We start from the raw sequence: 26,419 nt of genomic DNA on the forward strand, positions 1-26,419 counted from the left end.
ATCCTAGAAGTCAAGAGAAGTAAATTTTGAAAAACAGGATGTTGGTGATCAGCGTGCAATTTAAAATATTAAGGTACATGGTTAATGATGCAGAGGAGTGTTACCTGGGGAAGGATGACTTCTCAGGCCCCCACAATGGTGCACTGACTTTTGTAAGTTTCCCATTGGCCCAAGTCTGCCTCCCAGAAATTCAAACTTGCCCTCATGTGAGTGTCCTATCTTTCAGGAACAGAATCTTTTTATCCAAGATCACATATACTTATTTTTTATATATGTGGTCTCAGATTTTAACTCGAGGTCACAAATACATTCATTTAGGATATATACCAGAATGCCAATTTATTAATAAAAATACAACTGTTTGGGGCACCTGGATGGTTCAGTTGCTTAAGTGTCTACCTTTGGCTCAGGTCATGATCCCAGACTCTCGGGATCCAGCCCTGCAATGAGGTCGCTGCTCAGAGAGGAGCTTGATTCTCCCTCTCCCTCTGCTATTCCCCTTGCTTGTGCACTCTCTCTCTCCCTAAAATAAATAAATAAAATCTTTAAAAATAAATAAATAAACAAATAAAGTGTTTAAAACAAAAATACAACTGTTAGAAGGTTATTAGCCTAACTAGCACATTCTCCTTTCTCCCTATGGTTCTGTATGAAAGGAAAGGCAAAATTTCAGTAAGTTACTTTGTGATTATGGAATGAGAATAGCTGAGCTCATGAATTTCTCAGCTGACCCAGCTTAAAGCACTCCTAAAGGATATCTTGGTCAAAGAGTTGCCTTCTTGAATTCTAAGTACATGGTTGCCTGACAAGCGTCTTCCTTCTTTACTCCTGAAGGAGTGCAGTATAACACTTGGTTTTTCAAGTTGCAATCCCAACGCAAGTCTTCCTGTCTGAGATTCTTCCTAGGAAACTCTGAATGTTTTGATGGTTTCCAAACTCCCACAGAATTGCTTTTTACTAGTTTAACTCTTAGAGGTCAATCTTATCTCCAAGTCTCTGAGAGACACTTCATTGAAATGACCTTTATAGTACTGCCAGTAGCTACTCAGATGCCTATTAGAATGAGGATTAGAGGTAGAGCCAACAGATTTGGTAATTAAGAAGGCCATTGGATGAGTTTGTTGCCAGGGGTTTCAGTAAAGTTGTGGAAGTGGACCTGGGATGTAGACCAATGAATGGAACATAAATTTCTTCGTGGGATATTTGTTGAACATCTAGGACATGCTGGCCTCTGGGAGTGAAATACAAGCAAATATGGACGAGGTCTCTGTCCTAATGTAGCTTATCTGGGCGGGAAAAGGGCCAGTGAATTGTTATTATTACTCTATTAATAGTAATAGCAATTAATGTCTCATGATACAGTGTATGTTGCTGGAGAACTATGCAGAGATGTGATAGCATTTAAAGAAGTGGACCTGACCTAGTGTAGGGGCTCAAGAAAAGCCTGAGGAGATGATGTAGAATGGGGGGGGGGGGGGCGGATGTGAGAGATGAATACAGTTAAGAAGGCAAAGCGGAGCCGGGAGAGATTGTGGAACGGAGCAGCACAGGGCTTTGGAGCGCCCAAAAGAAAATATGCACGGTTACAGCGCGAGAACAAGTACGAGAATCGGACTAGGCGAGTCCGGGAAAGCAGAAATTATGATGAAGTCCCTGGAACAGGCAGGAAAGGGGCGGGGCGGAGGGAGGAGAGGCGGCTCCGCTTGTAAACTACAATTCCCAGGAAGCATCTGGCCGGCGGACGTGAGGTAACGCGCGAGCCGCGACCTTTGAAGGAAGAAAGGAAGTGCTTCGGCGTCGCAGAGCCGGAGCAGCGGGGTAAGGTAGGCAGGGGCGCGGCGCGGGAGGGGCGGCCGGGCCGCCGCGGGGCGCGGTCGCCAACGCTGCTGGGCTCCGTGTCGTCATAAGGCACGGCCATTTTCGCGGGCGGACGCGGCCCGAGCGGGCGCTGGGAGAGCAGGGGCGGGTGGGCCTGAGGCGGTGCGGCGGCCGGGCGGCCTCGGCCACCCGGTAATCGCATCTTCCCCGGCGTGTCGTTGCAGAAGGAGCAGTATGTCCGCGGAAGTCCCTGAGGCAGCCTCCGCGGAGGAGCAGAAGGTGAGTGTGGTCGCGGAAGGCCCAGAAGCGAGCGTGCCGGGGGCCGGGCCTGCGGGGCGGCCTGCTGCGGCCGCGTGCGGAGGGGCGCGCCCGCCGGGAGTCGGGCGGCGGCGCCTGGTGCGGAGGGCGGGTCCGGCCCTCACGGCCCCGGCTCTCGCGCGTCCGCCGCCCGCAGGCCCCGCCGCTCAGCGCCAGCGTGGTGGGAGTGGGAGCGGGAGCCTTGTCCACGTCGGCGCCGCCCCTCGGTCGGTCGCGTTGTTCCTTGCCCTCGACTACACATGCGAGCGGGTTTTATGCGTGGAACCTAAGTTTCCCCGTGAGTTTCACTTTGCGCAGGAAGTTGTATTTCTCCCGTGAAGAACTAACTCTGCAACTCCTGGTATTGCCCGCAGGCCCTTAACTCCTGAGGCGGTCATCGCGTGTTTGGGCGGGGAGTTCAGACCTGGGTTGGCATTTCGGTTCCAACCCTTGTTGGCCCTGTGACCTTCACAAGTCGCTAAACTCCTTAGTTTTCAGTCTCCTCATCCGTAAAATAAGAATAGCGATACTTCATGCGGTTGTTGTGGGGCTTCAACGAGCTAGGTAACTTCTGTGCTCAGAAATGTAAAGCCCCTGGGATCCGCATATGGTACTTGTCTGGAAATCGAAGGCTTGGCACTTAAAAAATTTTACCAACTCAGTTGACCTGGATTTTCGTAGAGACAGGAATCTGTAATATCCTTCAGAGGTAGGAGGATAAGCCACAAATTCGTATACTTCAAATTATGAATATTAAGGTTTTTTTTTTTTAATCTCTGCTAGTTCTTGCCTGTTCCACCATTATTCCTGTTGCCCTACCCTCCTAGGTAATTGTGGCTGCCCTACAAAAGCCCAGGATACCTTGTTTCCTAAATTGTTGATGGAAAATTACCAGCACTTTTTCTTGAAAAAAATCAGAGGGCATTATCATAAATAGGATTTGGCCTAATGCTTGGACTTTGTAAGGGCTTCTGCTTAATGTTCTACCCATGCTCCTAATCAGGTTGGAAATTTAATTAGTGTGTTCTAAACCCATTCCATATATTCTTAAAAGTTAAGTTTTCTTCAGTTGGATGGATCTGTTATATTGTTATTATTTTTAAAAAAGAAAAAGCAATAGTATAAATAAGAGGCCAAGTTAGGATATTATTAGGGAATATTCCGATGAAGGCTGTGTTGGGTATTTTTTATGTTTAACAAAAAAAAAAAAAATGAACTTTTAGGACAAAAAAATACAAACGTAGTTTAAAGATTACAGTAACATGAAATGTCATTTATTAACTAAAAAATATTTATTGTGGTGTTCATAATTGCTTGGGATTTAAGAACTCCGGGAAAAAACAACAAATTGTCTCTATACTGTTCTGTCTTAAACACTAAAATCAACCTCAGTTTTGACTTATGATACAGAAGAGTATGCTATGTAATTTTCTTTTGTGAGATTTCTTAGTGTGTTGCCAAAGTGTAAAGTGTTGATTTATACAATGTAAATGCTTTTACCTGGAACAGCCTAATGTTCTGACCCTTAACAGTATAAAACATGTCTTGAATGTTTTCTTTTCATGAATATCTACATTAAAATTTTAATTCAAGTCCTGTGGTTTTAGGGCTGCTGTCATTAATACCAAAGTGTAGGGGTAATATAGTGTCCCTTCTTGCATTAGGGATTGGCTGTAGATGTTAAGTGCCCGTAGCATGGATACCATCCCTAAACATGAGGAGAATGTGCAGAGTCACTTCTGTGTTCCTATGGGCCAAATCACCTGTTTCTTCCATTTGGAAGAATAGTTAGATGACCTAAAAAATTGGATTATTCTCTCTGTACCCAGTTGACCTTTCAATTAAAGCCAAAGTATTCAGCTAAAATACCTTTATAGTTTTATAGTACATTAGCCAATTGCCTCTGAAAAATTAAAGAGATGAGCCTGCATGGAGTAGAGCTAAGTCACTGTTTCTCTGAGTGCCCCTTATTAAGAGAAGAAAACTGTATAGGCCACTTTTTTTATTGGGATATTAACTAAATATGTATGAACATGAAAATAAGTATAAGCATCTGTTTCTTTAATACTGCTTTAAAATTAAAATGGGCACCTGGAAGGCTCAGTTGGTGGAGCGTGCAACTTTTGATCTCAGAGTGGTGAGTTTGAGCCCCACACTGGATGTAGAGATTACTTTAAACATTTTTTTAAAAAATTAAAAAATACGAACAAAATTAGTGTAAATTATTGTGTCATGGTATTTTGCCGAAAATAAATTTCCAATGTATTGAGAATGTGGTATCAATTGTTAAAGTGCGGGAACTCTTCAGTATGGCAGGTTAATGGTCCCCTAGTGATATGATGACTCAGTTCTTTTTAAAGTGTAATCTATGTGATCATTTAACTCTAAGGTCAAAAATGCATCATTACATTTTAAATTGAGCTCTGTTCTTTTCTCATTATCTTGGATAATTAGAGTAGTACTGCTCAGTCTCTGTCATAAATGAAAGCTCACATGGAACTCATGTGGCACTTAAATATGAGATGGCATTTCAGATGTGCTAGTGTATGCTTATATTTTTTCTTGTAGATTATCACTGAAGTGAAAACAAAACATTAAAAATTAAGCAGAGACTTCTTGGATCTGTTACCTGTGGTTCCACTTTGAATAACACTAAGCTCAGTCAGACAGGTGTGCACTCTAGTTCTGGGGTGAGAAGAGGCATGTGGAGACTTAAAATACATAAATCTATTTTCATTGTGAGCATGTTAAGTTCAGGGACCCTCCTTTATCTTTTCTCACATAGCATCTAACTTACTCGATTCATTCCATTCATTTTATTCAGAAAATATTGGTTGAATGAATTTTTCTCAGAATTTTTCATATGAAACCATTGGCAAAAGTACTATTTCAATATAGATGGCAGTGGTTGTACTGCAGTTTAAAAAGGGGAGGGATTTGGACACCTGGGTGGCTCAGTGGCTTAGCTCCTGCCTTTGGCCCAGGGCACGATCCTGGAGTCCCTGGATTCAGTTCCGCATCGGGCTCCCTGCAAGAAGCCTGCTTCTCCCTCTGCCTGTGTCTCTGCCTTTCTTTCTGTCTCTCATGAAAAAATAAAGTCTTAAAAAAAAAAAAAAAAAGTAGGAGGAGGGATAGACTATAGTAATACGAAAACCTTTGTTTAGACCCACTTTGGAAATCTGAATGAAAGTAGAGGATTGTATATATTTTTTCATATATACCCTGGTTTTTAAGTTTAAAAAAAATCATAATAGCAGGTTTTCTAGATTTTAATACACGTTTCATCAAATTAAATTAGTAAGATGTCTTGGAAGAAGCTAAAACTCAAGTAGGGTTCTCACCTAAAATATTTTTGTCAGTTTAAAACATAACACTTGGTACTTTTGTGAGTAGTGGAAAAGGAAGAAAACTATTATGTTAATTACTTTCATATATCGCCGTTGAAGAGTGTATACAAATTGCTTTTCTATTTTCCCAGTTTTTAAGGAATTGCAGTTAATATTGACATTTGTTGGGGCTGTTACACCACTGCCTTTGGTAACTAAAAGGCTCAAGGGTGTTTTAAATTTTATTTATATTATATTATATTATTATTTTATTTTATTTTTTATTTTATTTTATTTTTTATTTTATTTTATATTTTATTTTATTTTATTTTTCATTTTTTATTTTTTATTTTTTATTTTTTATTTTTTATTTTTTATTTTTTATTCATGAGAGAGATGCAGACTCCATGCAGGGAGTCGGACCGATGCGGGACTCGATGCTGAGACTCCTGGACCACACCCTGGGCCGAAGGCAGCCACTCAACTGCTGAGCCACCCGGTGTCCCTAATTTTTATTTTTAAATTTTTTTTTTTTTAATTTTTTTTTTTTTTTATTTATTTATGATAGTCACAGAGAGAGAGAGAGAGAGAGAGGCAGAGACACAGGCAGAGGGAGAAGCAGGCTCCATGCACCGGGAGCCCGACGTGGGATTCGATCCTGGGTCTCCAGGATCGCGCCCTGGGCCAAAGGCAGGCGCCAAACCGCGGCGCCACTCAGGGATCCCTAATTTTTATTTTTAAACCAGAACCTAGTGGTCTGGTTTGTGCAACCATTAATTCTTAGCAATCTAAAAAAAAAAAAAAAAAAAAAAAAATTCTTAGCAATCTAGAGGTAAACCTCAGAAAAGTTTAAAAATGTTTCTCTTTGCTATCTTAGCAAGTATGCTTCTATACAACAGTGTTTAAGCTTGCCTCTGTTAGTCTTTTATTCTTGAACCTGTGCTACTATAACATGAAATACTTAAAAGATAACCTAATGGTAAAACTGTAAGGTGTTTAGGAAGTTTCTTAGCTTTATTAAAAACAGTGTGTTTGTTCAGTAGGCTTTTGTTGAACACCTGTTAAGTGCCAGGTACTGGGCAAGTAGTAAGGATTTAATTGGACTACAGTGTTTTCCCCTAGAGGTTGATAACAATACTGATACTTCCCTGGCAATATCCTAAAGGATTTGTTGGCCTTCGTTAATCTTTTCTGTGTATTCATCAGTCAGTGCATCAGTGAGCATAATTGCTGAGCAGATAGATGAGAATTTGGTTAGAGTGATCAGATTTGTATTGTTGATGTTGCTATGTAACTTTTCTGCTGAAGGCTGAAGAGTAGTACCAGTCATTCAGATTTATTAGCAATCCATGATAGATTACATAATCCCTGATTGGTCTTTTTTTCTGTATGTTTTTATACTTTATGCCCTACCTACTTACAAAAAGGATATCTAATGTATTTCAATAGATTAATTCACAAAACTGTAGGTGCCTAACAATAAATATTAGGCTGTGTACTAGGTATAGAGTCTATATTGAAGATAAAGTTTATGTGCTTGTCAAAAGGGTAACCCTCATTTGAAGTACTGTTCTTAAGCATTTTTTTGTAAATGATAAGCGTATATCTTTGTTATGATAATCCTGGGTTTCTCTGTTCCCAGTTTGTAGTCTATAGTAAATACTCCAGAATTCTATTGATCCTTCTATACTTCTCCCCACCAAAGGGTTTAGCAGCATAGAAACTGCTGAGCTGAGTGAATCCACTCACATTCTAGCATCTATTCTACAAAGTAGTAAAATTACTGCATGATACAAAAACGTCTTAGAGGATAAAATTTTGAAATCAGATTTGAATCTTTAAAAATACTTCTTGGCTAAGCTTATCATTCCCCTATTTTGCTGACCCTCTCTTTTGTATCTTTTTTTCTCTCCTATTCTGTTTGGGTTCTGTTCTTTGTTTACTAAAGTTGGATACATAACTCATTCAGTTTTCATTTTCTTCTTTAATATAAGCCCCTAAGGGACATTTGTCATATCCCACAAGTTTGGTAAGTATAGAATTTTTATTATCAGTGAGTTCCATGTGTTTTTTTATTCTTGTTATTTCTTTTAACCGTGAATTATTTCAGGAATGTATTTTTTTAAGTTTGTACACATTGCAGTTTTAATGAGTTAATAAGCATTTTAATAATGTATTTTAATTTCTAAATAGTAGGGATATATAAATTTTTTATTACTGACTTTTAATCTTATTAACTATAGTCATAGGTGGTGGTCTGGATGAAAATGGCTAAGACTTTTCCATTTGTGCTTGGGAAGAGCATATATTTCCTAACTATTGGGTGCAGAAATACAGTCTGGTATCGTGACTATTTCTTTTTCAGCCATCAATTACTGAAAGGTGTGTTGAAATATCCTATGCTGATAGACTTGTCACTTGTTACTGTAATTCTGTCAACTTTTGCTTTATATATTTTGAGGCTTTTTTTTTTTAAGATTCCATTTTTTTTTTAAGATTTATTTATTTATTTATTTGAGAGAGAGAGAGAGAGAAAGAGAAAGAGAGAGAGGCAGAGACACAGGCAGAGGGAGAAGCAGACTCCATGCAGGGAGCCCGCCCGATGTGGGGCTCAATCCCAGGTCTCCAGGATCAGGCCCTGGGCTGAAGGTGGCGCTAAACCCGCTGAGCCACCCCGGCTGCCCAAGATTCTATTTTTAAGTAAATCTATATACCCAGCATGGGGCTTGAACCTACAATCCTGAGATCAAGAGTCCCATGCTATACTGACTGAGCCAGCTAGGCTCCCCTTTTGTTTTGTATTTAACCTCCAATATTAAGACTTTAAAATTTGAAAAGCTAATGCATCAATTATATCTCAGCAAAGTTGGGGAGAAATTACAAAGTGACTTGTCAGTATACATTAATGTATGCCAATTTCTTTGCTATTCCTGTATCTCAAGCCTTTTTCAAGATTTATTTTCATTCTAGCTGAAATAAATGTTTAGAATTACTTTGAAGGATGTACAGAAACATGGAATCACACCAAATTCTGTGTGTCCTTTGCATTTTTTAACATGACTATAGGGATAAGTTGCTTATTTTACCTGATTTTATCAACTAGTGTTCTCTCTGGAGAGTAGGAACCGCTTTTGGTATTTTAAACAGAAAGGGATGTGTTTAGGGAATTAGGGTACAAATTATTAGAAGGGTGGAGGAATAAAGGGGGAAAATGATTCTGGAGGTGAAAGCTCTTGGGCTACTGCTTGTCCTCACGTTGTTGGTGGCTATCACCAGGAAACAGAGTGGATTCTTTCTCCTATGCCTTTTAAGCTGGTGTACTATCATTAGCAGAACCTAGTAGGAATTCAATCAGGGAAATATAGTTTCAGACGTCTAACTGTAGTGATTTAGGGGAGTGTTTTAAAGAAGGGTGAGTGTGGGCTGAATGCCAGTGGACACAGTCTGCCACCTGACATGTTAATTATATTTAACTCTAGGTTGAAAGTCCCAAGCATTTCAACTTACTGATAAGTTGAAAATACATAACTGTACATTTGCAACAAGCTAAGAAAGTTTCTGTATGATCCATGAAAAGTATACTAGATGTCTGGATGGTATGTACTGTGTTTGAGAAATGTTGCTTTGGTCATATTTTTCCCCCTTTTGGTATTAAATGCAGCTGAAATTCTGAATCCAGCTACAGAGTTGCAGCTAGCAGACACTTGTCCTTTTATCTATGTATTTGGAAAGAAAGTTCAAGGATTAAATTGTTTTTCTAGGACACATATCCATTCCAAACCTAAATGATACTTTCTTCTGTTGATGCTGTTGCCCAAAATGGTATTTAAAATAAACTATTTTGGGATCCCTGGGTGGTGCAGTGGTTTAGCGCCTGTCTTTGGCCCAGGGCACGATCCTGAAGACCCGGGATCAAATCCCATGTTGGGCTCCCGGTGCATGGAGCCTGCTTCTCCCTCTGCCTATGTCTTTGCCTCTCTCTCTCTCTCTCTCTCTCTCTCTCTCTCTCTGTGACTATCATAAATAAATTAAAAATAAATTAAAAAAATAAACTCCGATGGCTTGAAAAAAATTACTAAAAAAATTATTTAAAAAAATAAACTACTTTGATTTAATTGAACATGCTTAGTATTATGTATAAACATATACAAGAATGTATTCTTTATTTAGAAAATACAAGAATGCCAGATACAGTAGTATGTGTACAACTTTCTTCCCCTCTTTTATTGAAAATGAGGGAAACCTGCAGAAACACAGGAAATGAGGGCAAGTTGCTACCACATACCAGAAATTTTAAGGAATTTCTCTTAGATATAGGGAACTGATAATTCAACTCAAAGGAAGTGAAGAGCCTTTATTTACCAGGCCCAAGAAAGCTGGATGGTTTTATTGGAAACGTAGGACTGTTAATACCCTTTAGTTTGAATGTGTGAGGACTCAAAGGCTATAATCAAGTTATAGTTCTTTTCAACTAACATCCAAATTTAAGATTAACCGATTTAAAAAACAACTGTATCAGGAGTCCCAAGAATAAGTTCCTTTTCCCAATTCCCTCTGAGAAGCACCACCGTGAATATAGCTGGACCTATGGCAGATGCCTACAGTGAAAGCTGAACCACCAAGGAGAAACTCTAGCCCACCTTCCTGCACTAAATTGGTAATCTTAAATTTATATTATTTCTTTAGCTTGGGTGATGAATACAGTATAGTCCTACCTTACATAGGGGTTAGATTCTAAAGTTATCAAACAAATTGTATATAACTAAAATACCCTTGAAGAACCGGTGAAGTCCCAATCGTAGTGGAGATAGCCCTATCAGTTCTCAATAGGACAAGTCACTTTTTTTAATCTAGTGGTTGAACAGATACCTGGACTGATTCTTCAGTTAATCGACAGCTGAGGTAGTAGATTTCTAGGGGCTGAGTTCTTAAACACTAGAATAATAAACAGAACACTGATACACTTCAACTCTGAAAGAAACCCAGGATTGAGATCATCATGGGAATGGCAGGTTTGCATCACACACCTCACACTTGAGCTCTCTTTGGGGTCATACTCTTCTTGAATGGAATGACTGGCAGAGTCACTGATACTATTTAGAGGCTCTGTCTCTGGCAGAGCACACAGAGTTGAATTTTGTGTATATCAAGAGAGTGATATGACCACTTAAAGAGACTGAAAATCTAAATAGATACATGAGACTGTAGCATAAAAGGAGGAAGGTAGAGCACTTGAAGCAAAAGGGAGCACACAATATAAAGGAGGCCCCATAGAAAAAGTATATTTGACAGCAGCTGCAGCAGCATTAATCTCAAGATATTCCAAGACTAAAAATGAGATGTTGTAACACATGAGGAAGCTGGTCAAGATGAGGGAAATACTGACAATGTATAAGGTCAACAAAGCTAATTATAAAGCATGTATTAATACAATTTTGAGGAAAATGGATGCAAAAATTGTAAGTTATTTTGGGCATAAATGATTTGCTTGCTGTATAGGAACAGAAGGCTTGGCATTTATGGATATTCATTTATTTGACATTCATAAATAACCTGGAAGAATTTTTTTTATATAAATTTATTTTTTATTGGTGTTCAATTTGCCAACATCTAGAATAACACCCAGTGCTCATCCCATCAAGTGCCCCCCTCAGTGCCCGTCATCCAGTCACCCCCACCCAACCTGGAAGAATTGAGATATGCAAAGGTATGTGATTTTGCCTGGCTGACATACAGAAATGAGTCCATTAGCTGGAAGGTGCATTTTGTCTTTGCCCAGCATTGCCTATCAGGGCAGCTTTGTTTTTCTTGATTGATTCTTCAGTACTTACCACAAAGTGATAAACATTGCTCCCTTATAAAGTATGGTTCTTGGGGAAAAAAAGTAGACTATATCAAGACTGGTGTTAAAAGTGAGTAGGTTTGGGATTCCTGGGTGGCTCAGTGGTTGAGCGTCTGCCTTTGGCTCAGGTCGTTGATCCTGGGATCCAGGGATTGAGTTCCATATCGGGCTCCCGATGAGGACCCAGTTTCTCCCTTTGCCTGTGTCTCTGCCTCTCTCTCTGTGTTTCTCATGAATAAATAAAATGTTTAAAAAAAAAAAGTATGTTTGGGGCACCTGGGTGGCTCAGTGGTTGAGTGTCTGTCTGCCTTTGGCTTAGATCCTGATCCCAGAGTCTTGGTATCGAGTCCCACATCAGGCTCCCCACAGGGAGCCTGCTTCTCCTCTGCCTATGTGTCTGCCTCTCTCTCTCTCTCTCTCTCTCTCTCTCTCTCTCTCTCTCTGTGTGTCTCATGAATAAATAGATAAAATCTTTTAAAAAGGGGGGCGGGGATTTAGTGGACTCAGCCTTTCTGCCCTGTGGCTCTACCCTGTGGATGGGGATTGGATCCACTTGGAAGGGGAATGAAGAGCTTGAGAAGAAGAGAAAGAATAATGGGAAGAGACAGGACCTTTTTCAACTTGACAAGTAGTTTCTCTTGACCATGAAGGGATGGCTAGGACACTCTAATCACTCTAGGGTCTGCAGCTGGGATCTTGGGAAAACTGACAAAAGTCAGTGCAAGAAAAATGTTCCTTCTTAAATGCCAGTAGTATGAGCAATCATACCGTATAAAGACCTAATGTAGGTACAACCACCATGTCCTGAAATGATACAGGAAGGATCTATTTGAATAGATCTATTCAGATTTTGAATTTGAAAGGACTGATCTATTCCCAGGACTGAGACTGATTCACTGGGTTATGGGATAATTGACCTCAGTTTCTGAACCATGAAATTTCTTGGGAAACTTTCAAATGGAAGAATGCTACCCAAAGTACAGCACTTTGGGATTTTGATATAAGCTGAAGGCATCTGAGAAATAGCATGTGCAGAAAGGACTTTTGGCTTTCCCCTGAAGCAGATAATAAGCTCTGCAAATGAGAGGTGCCTTCTGTATAGCTGGAGGAAAGGAACTCACCTACCTTCAAAGATAGAGGGACACAAAGAAGACTGAACAAATAATAAGCCTTGCTCCTTTCCTCCATTTACCACTCTCAGCTCATGTTCCTCTTTGTCCTGTCATATTTTTTTCATTTTCTCTCTACTTTTGATTAAACCTAGTATAAAAATGAGGTTTAAACATATCTTTGGTCTTCATGTTTATGAAGCCTCCTGTATCACATAAAATTTTTATTAAATTTTTATTAAATGTGCTATTCAAAAAAATTGAGTGAATAGGCTTTGGGGCACTTGGTTGTCCTATTTGGAAAGCATGCAGCTCTTGAACTGGGGGTTAGGAGTTCAAGCCCCATGTTGGTTGTAGAGCTTACTTACCAAAAAAAAAAAAAAAAAAAGGCACCTGGATGCCTCAGTTAAGCATCTGACTTCAGCTCAGGTCATGGTCTCAGGGGCCCCGGATAGAGCCCCATGTCAGGCTCAGCAGGGAGTCTGCTTGTCCCTCTCCCTGCTCGTGCTCTCTCTCAAATAAATAAAATCTTTTAAAAGAACAAAAGTGAATAGTTCTAAAATATTGACATTTGGTTAGAAAACACATTTTTGATACATTGAAGAATGGTACCTTTGGTATGAGCAGTCTGTCATTAAATACAGGGGGAAACTAGGGAATAATATACACTGATATGAAGATTAACAAAGATGTTTCTCTTTAAAAATACCAAGGCTGGGTGGCTGGCTGACTCAGTTGGTGGAGCATACAACTCTTGATCTTGGGATTGTGAACTTGAGCCCCATGTTAGGTGTAGAGATGACTTAAGAGAAATAACATTTTTTTCAAAAAGGTCTTCTATATTGAGTTAGGGAAAATCTTCTGGTAAATAAGTTGTTAATTCCTATTAAAGAATCTCAGTGCTTCCAATCATACATGAATCTGGATTAACAGATCTTTTTGTGTTTTAAGAGTATTAAGATGGTTCTCTAAATGCAGGCAAAGAACTGATGAGTTCCATGGAAGGTGACTAACTATAAATGTATTATACATGACTGGAAAGTAATGGCAAGCAAGACTTCAGAGCTGAGTTATCTTGATATTTTTATCCAGTGTGTGGGGTGTACACATGCATCACAGCTATAATAGAGCTATCACATGGATCATTTGAAAAACAAGACAGAGATGTTTTAAAAGCTTCTGTGCTTGATTTCTCAGTCAGATGCTGCAGTATTTGGCATTCGACAACTGAAGTCCGGATCTAGATATTAAAAGGTGAATTGTTTTAAATAAGTAAATTGTAATAGACAAGTTATTTTAAATTATTTCAGGAAATGGAAGATAAAGTGACTAGTCCAGAGAAAGCTGAAGAAGCAAAATTAAAAGCAAGGTATCCTCATCTGGGACAAAAGCCTGGAGGTTCAGACTTCTTAAGGAAACGATTGCAGAAAGGGGTAAGTTCTCATTATATGATCTTCAGATGCTTAAACCCTATGAATTCAGTGTGCTGATTGTGATTACAAAATGGGTATCTGTGTACATAACTCTGTATCTTACCAGATATATATAGATACATAATTTTCCCATATTTTATACCTTTTATTGTATAAATACGTATAAGAATGAACAACTCATCACTTATTTAACTATAAACTATTTTAAACATGTGGAAAGTGCAGATAATATAGCAGAACCCATGTACCTACCACTCAGATTTAATATGTTAATATTTTGCCATATTTACTTTAGTTTTATCTTTGTAAGAAAGAAAATGTTGTAGATATAGTTGAAACCTACCACATGTGTGTAAATATCCTTCTTTCCAAAAGTTAGGACTATCCAGAAGCTGACATTTATCTTTCTACTCATATATTTTTTTTAACTTTTATCTGTTTTAAAGATGATTTCCATGCCAAACTAAAAATATTTTTTATTTGGATGAAATCACTTATGTAAGCAGAGCTTATTATCTCCTTTACATAATACATTTTACAGTTACTGTAATACAGTTTATACATGGTAATTTTAGTAGTTCAAATTACTGAAAACATTTTTTCAAAATCTTACCAATTCTTTGTGAACAAAGAATTGAACAAGGTCAATTCTTGAAACCTTGAACCAGGTTCTGGTTCAGGTTTGGTTCTGGTTCTGAACCAATTCTCAAACCTTGAACAAGGTCCTTAGGTTTTCTTTTCTGACCCCTTTGTGAAAAATCAAAGGATTCCATCTTTCAATTCTTGAAACCTTGAACCAGGTTCTGGTTCAGGTTTGGTTCTGGTTCTGAACCAATTCTCAAACCTTGAACAAGGTCCTTAGGTTTTCTTTTCTGACCCCTTTGTGAAAAATCAAAGGATTCCATCTTTTTTTTTTTTTTTTTTTAAGTAACTTTATTTACCACACAGGGAACAGGGAAAGATGAAGCGAATTATTAATTGAATCAGGTGCCAAATCATGTTTTTTCCTTAAGTAAATACCTTGAACACTTGAACATACTGGTATCTGCTCTTTGGTTAACCAACACCTATCCATGTGTATGTGTATGTTTATATGTATACGTATTGGCCATAGCTGTATATGGATTATTTTCTCAAATTGCAAAAGGATATTGTTTTCCAGCTTTATTGAGATACTGTTGACATATATATTGTGTAAGTTTAAGGTGTACAGTGTGATGATTTCACAACATACATGTTGTGAAATGTTTACTAGTAAGGTTAGTTAACACATCCCTTACCTTACATAATTACCATTTTGTTGTTATGTGAGAACATTAAAGCTCTACTCCTAGCAACTGTCAAGTATACAATGCAGTATTGTTAACTTACTGTATATTAGGTCCCTGGAACCTACTCGTTTTATTATTGAAAGTGTGTGCCTTCTGACCAGTATCTCCCTATTTCCCCCACCCTTCAGCTTGTGGCAACCACATCCTGCTGTTTTCACACGTTTAATGTTTTTAGATTCCATATATAAGTGAAATCATTCGTTCTTTGTTTTTATACCGGGAGAGTATGGTAAATGTGGCACCTGGCTGGCTCATTCTGTACAGCATGTGACCCTTGATCTCCAGATCATGAGTTTGAGCCCCATGTTGAGGGTAGAGGTTACTTTAAAAAAAAAAAAAAAGAGCTTGCCTAATAAAAATTCTAGCAATTCAAAATAAATACATAAAAACTTAATTTTAAAAGTGGTAAAAAGTACAGGGTTTTTTTTTGTTTGTTTGTTTTATATGAAAGAATAATGTTCACAGCTTTGAAATATTATTTCAAAGTTAGGAATTCAAAGGCAGGTAGGAATTATACCAAATATATAAAAAGGTAAAGCTTCTGGGGGCACCTTAGTGGCTCAGTCAGTTAAGCAAGCGTCTGCCTTGGGCTCAGGTCATTATCTCAGGGTCCTGAGATTGAGACCTGTGTCAGGCTCCCTGCTCAGTGGGAAGCTTGCTTCTCCCTCTACCTCTTCTCCTCCCTGCCCTACGTGTTCTCTCTCATAAATAAATAAAATATTTAAAAAAAAAGTAAAACTTGTGTTCATGAGAAGTAATTCAGTGGGAAAATTATTACAAAAATGATAGTTAATAACTATAGTACATAAAAGGATTTTTCAGATATTCAAGAAAAACATTAAGGTGCTCCTAGATAAAGAATTTTAGCAGGAAAAATATCAGGTTCAGAAAAATGTTTATCCACGATGGAAATCTGTGAAATGTACATTAGATCATACACCATAGTACAATACAACAAAATTAGAAAAATACTTACAGTAATACTGGTGAGGTTGAAATTGAATATAGTTAATATTCTCTTTGTTGTGTGGAGCATTTAAAATTATTACTCATTGTGGGAAGGGATATGGATCAAGATTTATAAAGGTGTTCATATTCTTTGAATAATCCCTTGAGGGATTCAGTATAAGGAAAACGTCTTCAAGTTTGAAGATATTTATAGCTTTATTTATTTTTAAAAATTTTATTTATTCATGAGAGAGAGAAGCAGAGACACAGGCAGAGGGAGAAGCAGGCTCCATACAAGGATCCTGATGTGGGACTCTACCCTGGGACTCCGGGATCACACCCTGAGCCAAAGGCAGATGCTCAACCGCTGAGCCACCCAGGCGCCCCTATTTATAGCTTTATTTTATATTTTTATTTTATTTTATTTTTTATTTTTTAAAAAGATTTTTATTTATTTATTCATGAGAGACACAGAGAGAGAGAGAGACAGAGACACAGGTAGAGGGAGAAGCAGGCTTCCTGGAGGGAGCCCAACATAGGACTTGATCCCTAGTCTCCAGGATCAGGCCCCTGGGCTGAAGGCGGCGCTAAACCGCTGAGCTACCAGGGCTGCTCCTATTTATAGCTTTATAATTAGAAGTAGCGAGAGTGCTACTTTGAAGAAAAGTATTCAACAGCAGAGGAATAGTTAAATTGTGATGTCAACAAAATATTTTGTGGTTATTTAAAAGCATAAAGATAATGTAATGTAGGGAATAAGTAGAAAAGCAGAATGAGAAAGATGTTCATTATATTACAAATACAGCTTCGTAGAATATATTTGTATCAAATCTAATTTTAAAATAGTCCCGTTAGGTGTGGTTTATGTAATAAATTATATAATCATCTCTGACTATTAAATTGTTACTTGGATTTGATTATTAACTGTTTAGGAAACTTTTTTCCTTTACCAATCTCCAGCATAATTTATTTGTGTTAACAAGCTTTCTTCCTGGGACACCTGGGTGGCTCAGTGTTTGAGTGTCTGTCTGCCTTTGGCTCAGGGTGTGATCCTGGAGACCCGGGATCGAGTCCCACATCGGGCTCCCTGCATGGAGCCTGCTTTTCCATCTGCCTATGTCTCTGCCCCTCTCTCTGTTTTTCATGAATAAATAAATAAAATCTTAAAGAAACAGCAACAAGAACAAGCTTTCTTCCATCATTTGGGCTGTTGTCTTTATAATTTTCCTCTAGCTTCAACTATTTATGGCTTTTTAAGTATCTTCAAGTCAGAATTTATAAATACATATCTTGGAGTAAATAGTTGGGAAAGAGAAAATGCTACTTGAATCAAGAAATAATTACATAGGGGCAGCCCCGGTGGCTCAGCGGTTTAGCGCCTGCAGCCCAGGGTGTGATCCTGGAGACCCTGGATCGAGTCCCACGTCAGGCTCCCTGCATGAAGCCTGCTTCTCCCTCTGCCTGTGTCTCTCCCTCTCTCTCCTTTCTGTGTATTCTCATGAATAAATAAATAAAATCTTAAAAATGAAATGGTTAAAAAAAGAAAAGGAAATAATTACATAGAATTTGAGAAGGGAACTCTTGAATTATATTGCATTATACCAAAACGTCAATGAATAAGCACTTTTATATTAGGGAAATAAAGTTATATTCAACTATATTATTTCTTACTATTTTAAAAGGGTTTTGTGGGATCCCTGGGTGGCTCAGAGGTTTAGCGTCTGCCTTCGGTCCAGGGTGTGATCCTGGAGTCCCGGGATCGAGTCCCACATCGGGCTCCCTGCATGGAGCCTGCTTCTCCCTCTGCCTGCGTCTCTGCCTCTCTCTCTATGTGTGTCTCTCATGAATAAATAAAGAAAATATTTAAAAAAAAGGGGGGGGGGTTCTTTTTTTTTTTTTTTTAGATGTCTGGATCACAGGGTTCTTGGGTTTTAGAGGCTGTTTTTTTTTTTTTTTTTTTTTAAGGTTTTATTTATTTGTTCATGAGACACACACACAGAGAGAGGCAGAGACATAGGCAGAAGGAGAAACAGGCTTTCTGTGGGGAGCCTGATCAGGACTCGATCCCACCAGGACTTGGGGATCACGACAGGAGCCAAAGGCAGATGCTCAACCACTAAGCCACCCAGGTGCCCTTGGGTTTTAGTTTTTAAGTTATAAATAGTTTCTTCATTTGGGAAGGTTGATTAGATATTTATATCTAATAGTTCCTTTCTGTTTTACTGTACTCATTAATGTTATTACATCTATTTTAAGCTTTGCATAATGTGGCTTGTACATTTTGACATATAGACTGTTAAAACTGGGAGGGATATCGAGAAACAGTCTGGCCCATATTTTTTCATATTTGTGAAGCCCCAGAAAAACTGAGAATTCAGTTTTTTTGTTTAAGTTTTTTTAATGTATTTATGAGAGAGAACACATGTTGGGGAGGGGGAACAGAGGGAAAGGAAAAGCAAACTCTGCACTGAGCACAAAGCCCTCCCTACTCAGGGCTCCATCTCAGGACCCTGGTATCATGACCTGAGCTGAAATAAGGAGTCAGACAGACACTTAACCATCTGAGCCACCCAGATGCTCCAAGGATTCAGTTTTAAGTAAAATGGCCTTAAAAAGTTAATTTGTCACTTTAGGTGACCACTTAGTGTCAGTGCAATTATAAATACTGATGTAAGTGTGGCTCCTAAATTTGGGTAGGAGGAGGCTTTTATAAGTTTGTCACCAGATGATCCAGAACATGTTTTGCTAATTTTTAAAGATTTTCACTTAAAATTCAAAATTTTTAATATTGCCTTGTTAGCCTATGTCTGTCCTATGGTGAGAAATGCTGATTTAGTTCACTCCTCTCTCTAGAGCAGTTTCAGTCGTTAGCACTGATTTTAGTTTTGTCACTAGCCACATTAAATAAATTTAATTCCTTTTCCCCAAGCAGAGTAGCCTAACAAGTAAGTGAGAATCCCTTATGATGAATTTTTGCTTACTATACAATAGGTATAAGAAACTGACTCTATCACTTTGGGAAAAATATGCTTAAAATGTGCACTGTGTGTTAGATTTCTCATTTTATGCTTTTTAACTCAGTAAAGAATTTGGCAGTCTGCTTTGTTTTCCTCTAGAAGCTACTACATTTCAGAAGTAACTTTCTAATAGGACACTCAGAGTTCTGAGATTTCTTTTCTTTTTCAAGATTTTATTTATTTGAGAGATTGAGCAGGAAAGGGGCAGAAAGGATAGCAGGCTATCCTGCTAGCAGGTAGCCTGCTTACCCTCTGAACAGGGAACCAGATGTGGGACTCCATCCCAGGAGTCTGGGATCACGACCTGAGGCAAAGGCAGACACCCAACCAACTGAGCCACCTAGGCGCCCCTGAGATTTTTCACTGTACGCATTTTAAAACATGCCGAAAAAAGCTACAGTAAACCTTAAAAGGACATGCTCCAAGTTTCCTTGTTACTACTCAGTGTGTTACATACATATAGTAACACATAAAAAACCGTTTTCTAGCTTTAGACTCTTTGGCTTTAGGCCTGATTTGGCTTATTAAAAAGAATAGTCCCTTGGGAGAGGCAGCCATTGAGACCTTTTCCCAGGCCACTCAATAATCTTAAACTAAGCTGTGAATTCCCAGCTACTTTATTTACCACATGAGATATCCCTGAAGTCTCAGAGAGATTTTTTTTTTCCCCCTCACCTTTTGTCCATGAGACACTCCTCTCATTTCTGGATTATTCCTCTTGCCTACTCTAGAAATGTTAGGTTACCTTCCTTTGGGCACCCATAGCACCTTGCGCACATTACAACAGTGTGATGGTTGGGATTCTGACTGTTGTGCATCTTTGTATATCTCTCCAGGTCTCACATGGTGCCTCATATATAACAGGCACTCAGGAAAGGTAGGTTAAACAGGATAGATGGGAATTAAAAACTAGGCAAATTTGTTTTTACTCTGAAACAGGTACCTCATGTAGTTTAGCTATGTTAAGATTAAAACTTTCGCTGTCTTTGCAATTTCTATTTTAGTGATAAAAGGTATCATTACCTTATTCATCCTTCTGCCTAAAAAGAGTGATAATTGCACTTATTCAGTGTTTTGGGTGAAAAATAGAAGTGTAGGATAGGGATGTGCATTTTAAGTGATAATTTCTAATGAGTTTATCTCTTCTGTTAACTCTAGCATTTATATTTTAAAATTTTTTTTTTTTTAATTTTTAAAATTTTTTTTTTTTTAATTTTTTATTTATTTATGATAGTCACAGAGAGAGAGAGAGAGAGGCAGAGACACAGGTGGAGGGAGAAGCAGGCTCCATGCACCGGGAGCCTGATGTGGGATTCGATCCCGGTCTGCAGGATCGCGCCCTGGGCCAAAGGCAGGCGCCAAACCGCTGCGCCACCCAGGGATCCCCTAGCATTTATATTTTAACCTTAATTTGATTTTAGTGAACTGTCCTAATTCAAAGAAATGATTTTAAGCCCTTGCAGAAACGTTCATTCTAGATGACAGGAGCTATAAAATAATGGTTTTAATAACATAAGGTTATTGAATTAAGGTAATTGAAAGTGCGTGGCACATCTTAGATGCAAGTTGTGGACTGTTTTTATTTTCAAAATAAGCAAGAATTTCAGTTTGGTTTTTCTGTAGTAAATGAAAGCTTTGCTATTTCATCTATATTAATGTTTTGTTTAAAGAATAACTTATTTTAGGGATCCCTGGGTGGCGCAGCGGTTTGGCGCCTGCCTTTGGCCCAGGGCGCGATCCTGGAGACCTGGGATCGAGTCCCACGTTGGGCTCCCGGTGCATGGAGCCTGCTTCTCCCTCTGCCTGTGTCTCTGCCTGATTCTCTCTCTCTGTATGACTATCATAAATGAATAAAAATTAAAAAAAAAAAAAATAAAGAATAACTTATTTTATACTGACAGTATAGGGTCACATGTACATGTTAAATCAGTGTGATTGCATATGAAAGTTTTAAATTCCAGTCTCAATTTCTTTTTTCTTGTAGCAAAAATATTTTGATTCTGGAGATTACAATATGGCTAAAGCAAAAATGAAGAACAAGCAGCTTCCTACTGCAACTCCGGATAAGACAGAGGTCACTGGTGACCACATTCCCACTCCACAGGACCTTCCTCAGCGGAAACCATCCCTTGTTGCTAGCAAGCTGGCTGGCTGATTAAAAGAGCTGAACTGCATGAATCTTCTAATTCCCGTTATTTCTCCTTATTATGTTACTTCTCTGCTTTTTATTTCCTTTCATTCACTAAGTCATTTGAGAATGACAGCTTTGCAGGTAGCGGTAGTGTGTGCTGCTATTGTAAGGGAATATATGTGTGTGTAGATTTTTGATTAGTTTAACAGTGCACTGATAAAAGAACATGTTAGAGCAACATAATCTACTTGAAAATAATTGTATATATTACCTAACTCCTAGTGTAGGACTGGTTCAACAAGTAACAAGCAAGTTTTTCAATTGTAATGTGTTGGCTTTCTTTAATTCATCTTAATTATAGCTTTGTATGTTACTCTTATTTAATATAACCTCTATTGTATTGATTTCTTCTGTATTTTCCTTTTGGATTTTGTAAAACAGAAGTTTAAGACCACAAGTTGGAAGAAAGGTCACATTCTTTAAACAAAAGTACATGGGGCTCTGAAAGATTTGTATCTCTGTGCTTGAACTTGAATGGCCTTAAACCTGTTTCAGCTTTAACAATAGAATTTTACTTGGGCAATATTTGCCCATTCTGGTGTAACTTAATGTGACTCTAGTGCTTAACAGCTGCCATTGAAGCTAGAATTCTTATTCAGTTCTATAATGTTAGAATATCTTTTGTTGAAGATGTGAATGAAGTGTGCATGTGCATCAACTTTTGAATTCACTTTTGTGCCATTTTTGTAAATACAATAGTTTTGCACAACCTCTCACAAATGTCTGTATTAATTTCACATACTAAAAAGTAGATGATGTGCCAACCAGAAGCACAAGAGTTCCTACACAAAACTCTGTATGTCATTAGAGCTTTTGTATAGTAAGAGTAGTTTACAATCTTGGGCTTATAGAATACGAAACTGAAATCTTTGCTTAGTCTGTCATAGACTTAAGCTTTTTCATTTGTTACTAATATCCATGACATTCAGTGGCCTTGTGCAGATATGATATGTTGCTTAGGCATATCTTTTGTCCTATGCAGAACATTTCATTTTGACTTTTATGAAAATTGCAATTCATGTAATTTATATAAACTTTTTTAATGTAGAAACTTTTTACTTCCACAGTCAATTTGGGGGACACTAGAATAAAAGGCTTCGATACTCTGCCTCCTGTGGCCCTTCCCTCCTTTTTTTCTTGCCTCTTTGACTCAGATCGTGTTCGGCTGTGCTGTTTAGTCTATTCAGAAGCATAAGTGTATATCCTCACTCTTAAAATTTGCTCTATATTTTATAACAGAATAATGTTTTTCTTATAGTTTCTCAGTGTTAATTAACCACTCTTAATCCTGTATAATTACTAATATTTGACACTTGTTTAAGTAAAGTGAATTTTATACTGAAACAAATACTTGAGAAGATTGGCCCAGGAACCCATGTCAGGATGAGCTGATAAGTAAGCTAAGTGAATTCTACTTGTGACACTTAGAGTCATTTATGTGGTAGGTGGAACATACATTAAAATATTAGATATTTTGCTTCTACAGATGTCACTTTAATAAAATAATCAATTTAATCTTACTTGTGGTTTATCTAGTTAGTAAAGAATTTTAATTAACAGACTTCATTGGGATATATTTACTGCTTTTTTAAGAGTTCTTCCCATTGGTGAAAAAGCATGACAATGAAGATCAGTAGCCTGAGATGATAGTATTTTTTTCTTTGTCTTTGACTTGCACAGGGCCTCGCCTCTTTTTGGATCCAGGCATCTTTTCTAGATCTTGGCTCCGTCTGTGTACTTGCTTTCCTATGACCCCAAATCATTGTAAATGGTGCCTTGAGCATAGCACCTGCGCTTAAAGGCTGCCTAGTGTTCTCAGTAAGACTTGCTGATTATCTTCCTGCTCCACCCACCCCAAAAGGCAGAAAAGCAATGAAATCAGTAATGTTCTAGTTTGTAATTTTAAAGATCAGTTATATATAAACATATTTATGATGGGAGCAAGTAGATTATTCCACAATATGTATGATCGTTGTGGGATCCATTTAAGAGTAGGCAATACCCCAAAGTAGAATTTCTGTGATATCTTGTCTTTTTAAAAAAAATTTTGGTGAATACTTGCAAGCTGTCAACATTAAATTTACACATCTGAGATGATTAATCTGAAAGATCACAGAGACCATGTTATTCTTGACCATGATAGGATTCCTGCTATAGTTTACAACAAGTGATATAACCTCTTAAGTTTTATTTTGTAAATTACAATGCTGATATTTAACCTACCTCAAAACTTGTTGAGGATCTGTGAAATACTGAGTAAGTGCCCAAAATAAAATACTGTTGATTGTCTTTTTATTAAAAATTTCCTCATTAAACCAACCTGCCTTCTGTAAAGTCACAGTGCTTAAAATCTCAGGATTTTCCTTAGGAAAGGCCTGTCAACAAGAATTTGTAGGTATAATTGCTTAGCCTCCATTATTGGTGCTTGGGATAGAGAGGTTTTTAATTTTTCTATTTTTTTGTTCTGCCTCAACTCTCAGTTTATTGACATTATTTGCAGACTGTTTCACCATTGCTTAAATGAAGATGTTGACTAGATGAGTTTAATTCTCCATTTCTCTAATTTCAGAGTTGTGGTTTGAAAAATTGCTAATTTTAATTGTCTTATTACAAATGAATATTGGAGTGTACTGAAGTTGAGGGTAACATATTTCATGAAAATTCGCTAATGTCTGAAATAAATTACCTGTTTTGTGTCCAGTAGCTCCTACTTTGGTGGTACACTTTGAGAAACATTTCATTTTTGGAGGCTACATCTGACTAAAACAATTACAGTTCTTGGCATGTTGGGATAGTAAGAATTGTTGGAATGTTTTGATGAACTGGCAGCAGCATGTTTGCAGTCTATTTACAAGTTATTCAATACTCATGTGCTGCTGACCTAAAAATAAGTCTTTATTCATCACGGCAGGCCGAGTGAGGCCTCTCTACTTGTTCTTACTTCAAAAGTTGGAAATAGTTGCTCTTTTTACTTGATGTAACAAAACCATACTTGTGAAGTTTTATCAAAGCTGAAATGTAATCTCTGCTTAAATTGTGCTGTGAATTTGGTGTTTGGTGATCCAGAGGCAGGTAGCCTATAGGAAGAGCACACTTGAGTGTCAACTAAAGGAAGTTTCTCTGGTGGCCTTTTCACACTCCCAGCATTAAACACATTTCTTGTACTTTTCATTTTCCTTTTTCACCTCGTTTTACTTCACCCTGCCCCATTTAAGCCTCCAGATGGGTTTCATTAAATGGTATTTAGGGCTGATGAATTATCAGCCTTGAATGTCTTTCTCAGTATGCCACATTTAGGACACATGTTTAATTTTCTAAAACACTATCCTAATCTGGATGACTAATTTGAGCTGCTGTCCCAACTCTGCAACTCAGCATGCACTGCCAGTCTTCTCACCACCCCTCATATCCTTTCTCCCCCTAATCCCCCACCACACCTTACAAAATTGAGATCAAAGAAATCTCATTCTACGATTGTGAATTTAAAGATTTAAAAACCAATTTTAATACTGTTTCACTAGTTTTGGCCTTTGAAGTAGGTAGACTTATGGGTTTTATTCTGCAAATTGCTGGTGGTCATGAAACCATTCATGTTTTGTTTGTATTATGTTATCAACCAAATAACGTTTGGAAAAAACACCTGATTTCTTTTAATAAGCCCTCAGATCTGTTACCACATCTCTCATTTGTGATGCTATAGGACACTTTGCCTGTATTAAAAGGGCCAAGAGTAAATGCCTTTTTTGTTGAACATGTCTATAGAGTTGGCAGTTAATGCTGAAATTTGTCAAATACCCCTCCCAAAATTATACTTGTGAAATATACAAAAAAATAAATTGATCTACTTAATTTCTATTCATTTAATTTGCAGTTTTTGTCTTACTTACATTGTTTTTCAGAATATTTACTGAAGTTGGTATCTTTAGATTTCAGCTACTACTACATGCGGAAAGAATTTTGTTATAGTCTGTTTTAAATTATGTATGATAGGGATGCCTGGGTGTCTCAGTGGTTGAACATCTGCTTTCGGCTCAGGTCATAATCCTGGGGTCCGGGGATCGAGTCCCACATCGGGCTATCTGCAGGGAGCTTGCTTCTCCCATCTGCCTGTGTCTGCCTCTGTCTCTCATAAATAAAATCTTTAAAAATAAAGTATGAAAATGACATCCTAACAATCTTATATTTGTTAAGGCTTTGTGATGAAGGTAACATTGTTTGCCTTCATGTTGGGAGTCTTCTTCAAAGCACTTCTAGTATCATACTGTTGGAAATAAAAGGATGGATGAGACAAGGAGCTTACATTCTGAAAAATTATATAACATTTAACACTAGGTAGAAGGTGTTACATTCCTTAGGAGAGGAAGAAATAAAGTTATGGGCAGTCTAGAGGAATAAGTAATTCAATTTAGGGGATAAATGGGAGGAGTGTTAGAGGAGGGACTTTGGAGAGGGGGGTTGCAGCAGGCATGGGTAGGGGGCAAGGGAGACCAGAAGATTTAGTAGAGGGATTACTATTTTCAAATAGGCAAGGACTTGGGAAAATGTGGACTGAAAAAGGAAGTTTGATTGGAGAGCATAGCAATGTGAAGGAAGGAACTCTTGATTTTTCTCCTTAACGTTGCCTTTTCTTCCCAGCCTTCAATTCAGTAAATGATACCACCATGCATTTACCCACTCAGGTACTCAAACCAACCTTGGAGTCATATTTGATTCCTTAGAGGCTGTGACCAACAGCCACCAAAATATACTGAATTTGTCGATCTCTCTCCATTGCTAGCCCTATACACATACTGCTAATATTTCTTAGCTGGATACTTGGTTCCTAACATCACTTTCCACTCCTGTTACCTTGTCTGTGTTCTGCTCCCATCCATCCCCCTCCCTTACTCGGTTTCTATTCTTATCACTTAAAAATGTCCCAACCTTCTTTCTGCCTGTATTTGATATATATTTTTTTAATAATAAATTTATTTTTTATTGGTGTTCAATTTACCAACATACAGAATAACACCCAGTGCTCATCCCGTCAAGTGCCCCCCTCAGTGCCTGTCACCCATTCACCCCCACCCCCCGCCCGATATATTTCTTTTCCATTAGACATTTCCCC

General features: G+C 38.1%; 1 protein-coding gene across 2 annotated transcripts; it reads left to right on the top strand.

Annotated features, from left to right (window-relative positions):
• The first annotated feature begins 1,745 nt into the window (after window positions 1-1,745).
• ARPP19 (cAMP regulated phosphoprotein 19) lies at window positions 1,746-25,161 on the top strand. Of its 2 annotated transcripts, none has more exons than XM_041743865.1 (4): window positions 1,746-1,823; window positions 2,043-2,097; window positions 13,703-13,825; window positions 21,106-25,161. In XM_041743865.1, exons 2-4 carry the CDS (start codon window positions 2,053-2,055, stop codon window positions 21,274-21,276), a joined length of 339 nt encoding a protein of 112 aa, XP_041599799.1. In that variant the 5' UTR covers window positions 1,746-1,823; window positions 2,043-2,052; the 3' UTR covers window positions 21,277-25,161. The 2 variants fall into 2 exon arrangements, with proteins under 2 accessions (XP_041599799.1, XP_041599800.1); XM_041743866.1 differs by lacking the exon at window positions 1,746-1,823 and adding an exon at window positions 1,853-1,908.
• Window positions 25,162-26,419: the final 1,258 nt, after the last annotated feature.

Source organism: Vulpes lagopus, chromosome 2 (genome assembly GCF_018345385.1).
Source record: "Vulpes lagopus strain Blue_001 chromosome 2, ASM1834538v1, whole genome shotgun sequence".
In the NCBI taxonomy this organism is placed as follows: Eukaryota; Metazoa; Chordata; class Mammalia; order Carnivora; family Canidae; genus Vulpes; species Vulpes lagopus.

Bases quoted from the DNA above. Each gene is read 5' to 3' on its own strand.
- ARPP19 (XM_041743865.1), top strand. From the start codon at position 2,053: ATGTCCGCGGAAGTCCCTGAGGCAGCCTCCGCGGAGGAGCAGAAG. The intron at 2,098-13,702 runs GTGAGTGTGGTC...AAATTATTTCAG, and splicing joins CCTCCGCGGAGGAGCAGAAG to GAAATGGAAGATAAAGTGAC. The intron at 13,826-21,105 runs GTAAGTTCTCAT...TTTTTCTTGTAG, and splicing joins GGAAACGATTGCAGAAAGGG to CAAAAATATTTTGATTCTGG.